The sequence below is a fragment of the Triticum dicoccoides genome, chromosome 4B (genome assembly GCF_002162155.2).
Source record: "Triticum dicoccoides isolate Atlit2015 ecotype Zavitan chromosome 4B, WEW_v2.0, whole genome shotgun sequence".
Taxonomy (NCBI): Eukaryota; Viridiplantae; Streptophyta; class Magnoliopsida; order Poales; family Poaceae; genus Triticum; species Triticum dicoccoides.
Window position 1 is genome coordinate 477,648,406 of NC_041387.1, and position 10,118 is coordinate 477,658,523.

Here is a 10,118-nt window from a genome sequence, read left to right on the forward strand (position 1 = left end):
GGTGGTGGAAGCCGACGTCGGCGGCGGCGGGAGGTGCTGCAACCATGATGCCAGTTGTTGGAACCAGCCGATGAAGAGCTACAAACGACAGAATCTTGAATCTTCCTAGGTAGCTCTGCAATCCCGACGGCGCGCGGCGAGAGATGGTGAGCCGGCAGCGTGGCGGCGCACGTGACGGTGCTGCAACGGGAAGACGAGGAGATCGGACGGGGCCGTCAGCGCGGGCGAGGCGGCGCTCTTTTCCTCTCCTTTTTTCATGTGCGGGAGGTTGGCGAAGGGAAGGACAGGGGACGGATCTGACGGCTGTGCGCGTGCAGATCGGACGCTCGCGGTGCGACACGCCGGCGCCCTTGATTTTTTGGGGGTACATTGATCCTTTTTTTTTTGTGAGTGCGTGTGTCCGCTACAGACTACTGGGCTACGGTCTGCAACTCCATCGTCGTGCCTGGCAGGGCCCGCGTGTGCGCCGCGGGCTGACAGGGCCGGCGCGCACGCAAAATGGGTTCGCAGCACGCCCACACCCCGCGCAAACTCTCTCCTCGGACGGACACAAACGAAGCCCAAACTCAAACCGGACGGACCACAGACGACTCTCGGGGAGCCTGGAACGAGTTCAACTCGGAGAGCCTCTCCTCTGGAAACCCTTCCTCCCCGCGGCCTTGCCCTGCTCTCAAACCTCTTTCAAGCCGACACGCCTCCTCCTCCCCTCCGAACCGACCCAAACCCAGCAACCCTACGCAGCGAGCAGCGGCAATGGGGGGCGCCGCCGACCTGGTGCTGAAGGCGGCGTGCGACGCCTGCGGCAAGGCGTCCGAGCTCTACAGCACCGCCTGCCGCCACGCCACCCTCTGCAACTCCTGCGCCGCCACCATGGCGCGCTCGCGCGCGCGCTGCAACGTCTGCGCCGCCCCCATCACCAACGTCATCCGGGTACCCGCGACGGCCCTAGGTTTTCGATTCCGCGATCAATGCCATTACCGCTGCCGCCGCCGCCGCCGCCGCCGCCGCGCTTGGCAGTTTTCGGCTCTGTTGTCCCTGACCGTTTTGTTTGTTCCAACGGCCACGCAGGAGTACAATGTTCGGGTGGATACCACCGCGGGGAAGGCCCTTTCCATAGCCAAATTCAACACCGGCGTGCCGCCCTTCTCCAAGATGAAGGGTGCGGGGAACAAGTGGTTTCTTCGTAAGGATGGCCTGACGCAAGGCCGGCAGCTTACTGCCGATATGCGGGTACTGGTTCCTCGTCACGGATGATCATCCTTGGTTTCTAGTGTGATTTATCCTGATAATATGGTGTCACGATTTACAGCCTTTTTGGTGTGCTAATAATTCAAGATGCAACAACAAGGAAGCCGTGTTAATTCGTGCAGTGCGACCTCTTGTGAACAAACCTCACCAATATCACTGTAGTTATTCATTTAGGCATACATGTGTGACCAACTGATCATACATGTGTAGCTAGCGTGCTATTGGACACCCTTATTGCACAAGGGGAGTTTGTTTTGTTCATCTGATGGCAAATGTACATGCTAGTACTCCATTCCGCAGTAACCTGTTCCTTTAATCCTGTTATTAATAGCTTTGATGCTGATGATGGTTTTCCTGTAATCCTGTTGACCGTGTGGCACATACGTTTGACAAAACAGGAGAAGTACTACAACAGAAAGCCATGGATATTGGAAGATGATACAGGTGAACATCAGTACCAAAGTCAACTTGAGGCATCACAATCTGCAACTGCTACATACTATCTGCTGATTAGGCGTGGCAAGGAGTTCGATGCTGTTCCTGTTGGTTCATGGTACTCCCACAGTTTCCTCCTCCCTTTGGTTTCCCCATTTCATATGAACTATAATCATCATGAAAACGTTCTTACCTGCAAAATTCCTTTAGAGCATCCTTACAGCTTCTTATGTCTTCTCAGGTATAACTTCAGTAAAATTGCACAGTACAAACAACTGACTTTGGAAGAAGCTGAAGAGAAGATGAATAAAAGGAGAAGCAGTGCAACTGGGTATGAACGATGGATGATGAAGACAGCTACACATGGAGCCGCCGCCTTTGGTTCGGATCTGAAGGATCTTGGTGATGCAAAGGGCAAGGCGGCAGATGGGGTCCAATCCAAGAAAGAAAGCAGCAATGAGGATGGGAATCACTCTGATAAAGGCGAGGAGGACGAAGAAGAGGGAATTGCAAAGAAAGCTGTGCGTGGGCTTTCTACGAGGGGTGTGGATGATGAAGAGGATGGCGGAAAAGAAGACTTTGATTTGGAGGATGAGATTGAGATAGGTATGCTGATCAAATACTACCATTCATATTTGCTAACATTTTGGATTTCTAGAATCTTTATGTAATATAGGACATGCTGATTATTATTACTCAACTACCAATTTCCAAAGCGGATTTGTGCAACTTGCCACTGCACCCCATCATTCAAGATCCAATTTCCAAGTTTAAAAAATGTGTAGAAGGATTCATGGATATTAATCATGGTATATATCATGTGCATGATACATTTCAAATGTGAAAGTGCTTTCTGGACATGGAGTGCAGTGTCAATTAGTAATACAAAATTTCCGTGCTCACTCTGTTACTCATAATTAGACACAGCAAAGAAACTACTTATATATGTTCAGAGTCCTCAACAGTCTTCTGAGCTGGAACCTGATCTTTATCAGGTGATGATTGGGAGCATGAAGAGACCTTCACTGATGATGATGAGGCTCTGGATATTGACCCAGAGGAAAGACCTGATGTAGCTGATACTGAAAACCCTACTGGACCAGATATTAAGCAGGTAGAAAGAAGTGCACGTGCTTGTGCTTACATCAGCAAAATGCGTGCTCTGCAACCTGCTGCTAGTATTACTATTTGCTAAATCTACAGATGCTGCTGCCTTTACCAGAATTGTTGATAAATACAATATATAATTTTCTGATTGCAATATTTGTAGGATGATGATGAGAATGAGCAAGGAGCTGGTGGTAACCTGAGCAAGTCCGGTAAGGAACTAAAAAAGCTGCTCCGCCGTGCTGATGGACAAAATGAGTCCGATGACGAAGACGATGGAGACACTGATGTAGTGACCAGAACTTTTAAAACTTGTGTATGAAAGTTCATGAGTTGCACGAGCACAAGCAGTTTTTCTGACCTGTTTTCTTGTTTACTATTGTTTCATTCAACAGGAAGACGAGTCACCATTGTCAGTACTTGCTCCAAAACTGGAACATCAATTCGGAAGTGAGCAACAGGAAAATAACACTGCTAAACTAACAGCAACAGAACTTGCTGTTAGCACTCCACCTGCACCCAGGTCCAATCAAAAAAGGAAATCCGGAGGTGATGGTGCAAAAACTTCGAATCGTGCAGCGGTAAAAAAGCCGAAGGCAGAACCTGTAAGTCATTTCTTCCGTTTTCACCCTGAGCATGTGAAATTTAAGGTTTATAATCATGTAACTGTAACATCACATCAAATTCTTTCTCTATTTTCCTACCCGTGGTACAGGAGGCAAAAACATTAGGTGTCAAGAAGGAGCCACCCTCTTCCGTGGAACCTATTTCAAAAGCATCTGCTTCAGCAGGGAGTGACACAGATACATCTGCAATTACAGAGGAGGAAATCATAAGAGTACTTCGTGCAATTGCTCCTGTCAGATCACAAGATTTTGTACCCAGGTTTAAGGCCAGAATAAGAACTCCAGAGGTAAATCCTATTGGCTTTGTGATCAGTTTTGATCTGAAATATTGTGTTAATAACTTTATGGTTTACGCCTTTCATACTATCGATCATCTTACTTCGAACATGTATGTTATATATAAGCTGTCAAGGCTGACACTTTGATGTTTTTTCTATTCTCGTACTGCAGGACAAGAAACATTTTCATGACATTGTGATGAAATATGCGTACTCGCACAAGACCAACGGCGTCAGCTATCTTCACCTTCGAAAGGAGTACGAATGAACAAACAGTTAACACATTTGTATATGCCATTATACCCTTCTAGCATTGCATGCCATACTTAGCAAAAACTGCTGAATACGTCCTTGTAACTGGCCGCCCATTCTTGTCTCTATTCTTTTGTTTCAGCTTGTAATGACAAGGATTCTGGCTGGTTGACTTGGTATTCAAAATTGAATTTTGACCATTGATATCTTTTACGACGTATGATTACTAACTACAATTGTTTTTATATTTAATTAGTTTCAGATATGGATCTAATGGTAGCCTTTTTTTTATCACAAGTTATATGCCTTTGGACGTCAGATATGAATCCATGGCGATGATTTACGACGACATATCTACTGTTGGACTGTATATTTGTTGGATATATTCTCGAAATGCATGACAATATATTTTAACTTGATCAGGCGATATTGACTGCTTAACTCGGCATTGGGTAGCAGCAGCATACAAGAATTAGTTCATTATTATGCAATCCTCCAGTATATTAAAAATATCTTATGTAAGAAGCTATATATACCAAAATAAGTTGTATAGTACAGCCCCTCAGTTCAGACAAACGAAACCACTGGGCGGACGACAGTGGCCAGCCGAACTGTGCACGACACAGGATGTGTACCATCGTGCGAAAATCGTCCAAAGTATATCGTGTGTGTAGCAGCGTTCTCAGACAAATGATGAACCGATGACAAAAGCTCATAGATCAAATGATGAATTAATGATGATAAATTAAAAAGGTAATATAAATGCATGTCACTTTGTTGATAAGCCTGGACTGACTGATTGTTTTATCTTTTTATTTCCCACTTTTGTCAGGACTACATCTGCAATTACAGAGGAGGAAATCGTAAGAGTACTTGGTGCAACTGCCCCTGTCAGATCACACGATTTTGTACTCAGGTTTAAGGATAGAATAAGAACTCAAGAGGTAAATCCTACTGGCTTTGTGATCAGTTTTGATCTGAAATCTGCGTTAAAAAAAAAGTTTTGATCTGAAATGTTGTGTTACTAATAATTTTATGGTTTATGCCTTTCATACTAGTCCGTACTATCGATCATCTTAGTTCAAACATGTTACATGTATGTTATTTATAAGCTGTCAATGCATGCAGTCTGGACAATATATCCTCACGTGCCCTGTCAGCACAGGACTTTGATGTTTTTTTGTTATTCTCGTATTGCAGGACAAGAAACATTTTCATGACATTGTGATGAAATTTGCGTACTCGCACAAGACCAACGGCGTCAGCTATCTTCACCTTCGAAAGGAGTACGAATGAACAAACAGTTAAAGCACTTGTATATGCCATTATACCCTTCTAGGATTGCGTGTCATACTTGGGAAAACTGCTGAATACGTCCTTGTAACTGGCCGCCCATTCTTGTCTCTGTTCTTTTGTTTGAGCTTGTGTAATGTCAAAAAGATTCGGGCTGGTTGACTTGGTATTCAAAATTGAATTTTGACCATTGATATCTTTAAGACATACGATTACTAATTACAAATTTGTGTATTAAATTTGTAGCCTAACTTATACATTGGACGTCAGATATCAAAAGTTATATGACGTTGGACGTCATAAATTTGTAGCATTGTTTTCATCACAAGTTATATGACCTTGGACGTCAGATATGAATCCATGGCAATGATTTACGACTTGGATATTCTTGAAATGCATGACTTTTTTTACCTGATCAGACGACATTAACAGCTTAACTCATACATGTAGCAGCAGCGTACCAGAATTACTCCCTACGTTCCTAAATATTTGTCTTTCTAGACATTTCAAATGGACTACAACATACAGATGTATCTAGACATATTTTAAAGTGTAGATTCACTCATTTTGCTTCGTATGTAGTCACTTGTTGAAATACCTAGAAAGACAAATATTTAGGAACGGAGGGAGTAGTTCATTATTATGTCATCCTCCAGTATATTACAAATATCTTTTATAAGAAGCTATATATACCAAAATATTCCCGTATCAAAACTTAAGACGTTTTTGTAGGCTACATTATATAGTACTGCCCCCCAGTTCAGACAAATTATGAACTGATAAAAAAAAATTCATAGATCAAATGATGAATTAATGACAATAATGAAAAGGTAATCTAAATGCATGTCACTTTGTTCATAAGCCTGGACTGAGTGATTGTTTTTATCTTTTTGTTTCCCATTTTTCTCTGGATTTGTCCAGCGTGATTTGAATCGCGGCAATGAATATCCAACGGCTTAACCAAGCAGCACTGTAACCATTTATAAAGTGCAATATGGAAATCAGCACAAGTTCATAAGTCAGCTACAGTAACAACAAACAACAATGCCAGGGTATAGCCAGACACAGGAATTCTGTCACACACATACTGTCTGCCCACAAAATAGTTTCTTCATATGTTCACTCTCTGGAGCACAGTTGGCCTAAACTGGCCCAGCAAAAGGCTAGTCTGTAATAAGAAGTTCCAAACTTCCAACTGGATGAGTTCGCCAAGTCAGTTACCACCAGTTCTATGAATTCTACTTTACATCCAAACATACCTCAAGATACTAGGCATACAATATACAGCAAGGTACTCCCTCCGTTCCGATTTACTCGTTGTGGTTTTAGTTGGACTAAAACCACGACGAGTAAATCGGAACGGAGGGAGTAGCAACAATGTCAGCTTGTCGAAGCGCCAAGTCAGTTAGCGTACAGACATCGGCAAACCTTATTTCATGGACCAAGTTTACTATAATACACATCAAGGTCTAAAACTTAGACCTTCAAAACTGTAATGTTTTTGTTTCTAGTCGACTTCCATTACGGTGCCAGCCATCAGCACGGACTGAACAAATAGAGAACAAAAAAAGAAGAAAAACTGCAGTATATTGTGCAGTTTTTCTGAACAAATTTAGCCATCAACTTGAGTTTCAACAGATTTCAAATCAAACATTTAGAATTCAAAGAAAGAGTATCTACATGTACAAAGGCGCATAATATGTATTCCAGAAGTGCTGGTCAACTTCAACTTTTCATATAGTATTTGACCTCAAACAATGGAAATTACCAGGTCCAGACAGCACAAATTACATAGTTGGGTATACCTGAAGTCCTAGACTATTGCTTTATCGTACCAAACTATGCCCACAATGGAGAGACCGCACGAATGCCTTTTTATATAGCGCAGTGGCCTACATGTGCTTTATACTCTAATAAACGGGCTTGCAGGAATATACTAGCTCCAGAAAAGTTATGGTGCCATCTCAGTACAAAAAGAAATGAAAGGGATCTGCGAACATAGAAAGCTTGAACCCATCACACAAAGTGGGGCACGCCTGTTTGCTCTCAAGCCACAGCAGAATACTTTCATCGAAAGCATGTCCAAAAAGCAAGATGCTTTCCAGTCTACCAGCACAAGAGAGAACTCCCAATCCACAATACTCGGTGGTCTTGCTGGTATCATGCATTGTATTCCAATAATCCTACCGCTAGAAAAACTACGATTATGTATATGTGATTAATGGAGACGGTTCTTCTCAAACTTGAATAGAAACTGCGACTGCTTTATCCATCAAGATTTCAATAGTACATTAATCAATTAAATGGTTAGATTGGGAATTACTGTTCTTATCACCGTTGAATTGAAACTGCCACTGTTTTTCCTATCACGAGATTCCAATAAATTAAATAGATAAATCAGGGTGGTGTACAAGAAGAAACAAGCATAAGAATATAACTGACACTACCATTTGCATCTAACCAACAAACTAAACTCACCGGCCTTTCCTGCGGGATCTCAAAGGGAACCCACCAGGAGGCGACGGTGAGAATTCTACTGGGAGATGTGGTGGTTCACCCTCACCAGAGAGCATTTCAAGCACCTCCTCGCTTGATGGGCGACGGGTTGGCGACCTCTGGATACACAGGAGTGCGACAGTGATGCATAGCAGCGCCTGGTCACGATTAACATCCAGGAGTGCAGAGTCCACAAGATCAAGCAAGCGGCCAACATGGGCGAGATGCCTCGCCCACGAAATCAGACTCGCCTTCTCAAATTCAGACATGGGTGAGGCCGTCACTTGGAGTGGGCGGCGTCCAGAAATAAGAACTAACAACAAGACACCGAAGCTGTACATATCGCATTTCTCCGATAGAGGCCCACCGCCACCATACTCAGGAGCCACATAACAGACTGTGCCACGCATGCTTGGTGTGCTGCTCACTGCTCCACCACTCTTAGGCACAAATTCTGTACTAGCCCAATCCTTGCTACTCCTTACACCGTCAGCCCACCAATCAATGGTGCTATTGCCATTGCCATTGCCATTGCTGCTCCTCCGACTCCAGCTTTTCATCATCCTCCACCTTGATCGTCCCTTCTCCTCTAAATCACAATCCTTCTCCCACCACTGCAAGCCAGTCATCACGCCAGCATCACTCTTTGACTTAGCAAGTGCCCGCCGTTTTTGCTTCTTGGTGAGTTCCTCAGCATACTCCTCGCGCCACCACTCCCGTGCCCTCCGCTTTGGTTTCTTCTTTTCTGCTGAGGTGGTAGGGGTGGTTGTAGATGCTCCGGCAATCCAATCGCTCTTTGGTCTCTCCTTCTTGATCTCCGACCTAATCCATTCCATCACATAATCCTTGACACCACCACCACCACTGCCGGCAGCATTATCTTGACGCCACCACCAGTCACTCCTAGCTCCTGATGCTACAGCACCCCCACCATTGCAGGTTCGACCATTGAATCCACTACCAACACTAGTTTTATCACATCCGGAAGTTGATGCCGCCTCTGCATGTGAGGCAGTGGTGAACCCCTCATCATCCTCTGGAGACTTGGGGGCACCGTCTTCCCCATTCACTACAATAGCAGTCATGCTCTCGCCGGCCACTACTGATACATCATCATGGCATCCACCACCTGGATTACCATTTCCGACCGCATTGTCCCCAAGTACACCACTATCTAACTCATCTTCTTCTTCAGACTTGATCCGTGCTAGCCCGAAATCTGAGAGGCGAGCACGGAGGTCACTATCCAGCAACACATTGCTAGGCTTGACATCCCCATGGATCACCGGCGGATGCACAACGAAATGGAGGTAATGGAGCGCGGCGGCCACGTCACGGGCGACGGCGAGCCGGCGCGGCCACTCGGACACCAGCTCGGGGCACCTCTTCCCCAGCAGCGCGTCCTGCAGCGACCCGTTGGGCATGAGCTCGTACACGAGCATCATCCGGCGGCGGCAGGGGTGCGCGGAGAGCGAGTAGGCGAAGGGCAGGAGGATGGAGGGCGTGGAGCCGTGGCCGGAGCCGACGAGGTGGGAGGCGAGGGAGAGCTCGTTGTGGAACTCGCGCTCGCCCTGGAGGGACCCCGCGGCGTTCATGACCTTGACGGCCACGGGCTGGCCCGACCTGGGCAACGCGCCGCGGAAGACGGGGCCGAATCCGCCCTGCCCGAGCTTGCTCCCGGCCGCGAAGCTGCCCGTGGCGCGCCGCAGCTGCTGGTACGACAACCTCCGCAGGTCGGGCGCGGGCTGCATCCTCGCGCCGCCCGCGGTCGCTGCCGCCGCCGCGGCCCGGTTTTTCCTCCCTCGCCGCAGCCAAACGAACAGGGCGAAGGCCGCCAGGAGAAGCGCCGCCGCGGCGGCCGAGGCCGCGGCGGAGGCCACCGCGGAGGCCGGGAGCTGGTGGCGGGCGGGAGGTCCGAGGCCCCCGACGACGGCCGCGGCGGCGGCGGCCGGGGGCGGGGAGGCATCGGGCGGCGGGGGCTGGCGCGAGGGCATCAGCAACGGAGGGGAAAAGACAAGCAGAGCGGCAGGGGGGGGAGTGATGAGCCGAAAAGCGATTGGGCTTTTCGCCATTCCTCAGATGCGAGCGAGCATCTACCTAATCCTAATCTGTGAACCTCGGCCTGCGCGGCGTGCGTGCGGAGGGAGGGAGGGAGGATCCGATGCCTCTGCCTGCCAGGTGGGGCGCGGGGATGCCCGTGGCCCACGGGCAGTGGAGTGGCGAGATCCGGAGAGCTAGAGGGTTCGTTGGAGCGGGTCAGCGAGGGACGCATGCGTCTTTGTAGGCGGTCGAGAGCGAATTTAATGGTCAAAGGGGTCAACGCAGGCCTGGCCACAGGATGAGGTCAAGAGCGACCACGATTTGCTGCGGTGGTTAGCAGCTG

The 10,118-nt window shown here is 47.2% G+C and overlaps 2 protein-coding genes across 3 annotated transcripts; one reads left to right on the forward strand and one right to left on the reverse strand.

Annotated features, from left to right (window-relative positions):
* Positions 1-632: 632 nt before the first annotated feature.
* On the forward strand, positions 633-5,465 carry LOC119290975 (transcription initiation factor IIF subunit alpha-like). 2 transcript variants are annotated; one of them, XM_037569658.1, is made up of 11 exons: positions 635-930; positions 1,069-1,230; positions 1,647-1,801; positions 1,925-2,289; positions 2,679-2,797; positions 2,954-3,079; positions 3,186-3,395; positions 3,506-3,703; positions 3,867-3,952; positions 4,779-4,890; positions 5,147-5,465. In XM_037569658.1, exons 1-11 carry the CDS (start codon positions 754-756, stop codon positions 5,240-5,242), a joined length of 1,806 nt encoding a protein of 601 aa, XP_037425555.1. In that variant the 5' UTR covers positions 635-753; the 3' UTR covers positions 5,243-5,465. The 2 variants fall into 2 exon arrangements, with proteins under 2 accessions (XP_037425554.1, XP_037425555.1); XM_037569657.1 differs by having other exon boundaries at positions 633-1,230.
* Positions 5,466-7,596: 2,131 nt separating this feature from the next.
* On the reverse strand, positions 7,597-9,823 carry LOC119290976 (receptor-like serine/threonine-protein kinase At2g45590). Its single transcript, XM_037569659.1, has one exon. The coding sequence runs from the start codon at positions 9,805-9,807 to the stop codon at positions 7,714-7,716; it is 2,094 nt and encodes a 697-aa protein (XP_037425556.1). The 5' UTR covers positions 9,808-9,823; the 3' UTR covers positions 7,597-7,713.
* Between the last annotated feature and the right edge of the window lie 295 nt (positions 9,824-10,118).

Coding starts and splice junctions, on each gene's coding strand:
- LOC119290975 (XM_037569657.1), top strand. CDS start 754: ATGGGGGGCGCCGCCGACCTGGTGCTGAAGGCGGCGTGCGACGCCTGC. Junction 1,231..1,646: donor AGCTTACTGCCGATATGCGG/GTACTGGTTCCT, acceptor TTGACAAAACAG/GAGAAGTACTACAACAGAAA. Junction 1,802..1,924: donor GCTGTTCCTGTTGGTTCATG/GTACTCCCACAG, acceptor ATGTCTTCTCAG/GTATAACTTCAGTAAAATTG.
- LOC119290976 (XM_037569659.1), bottom strand. CDS start 9,807: ATGGCGAAAAGCCCAATCGCTTTTCGGCTCATCACTCCCCCCCCTGCC.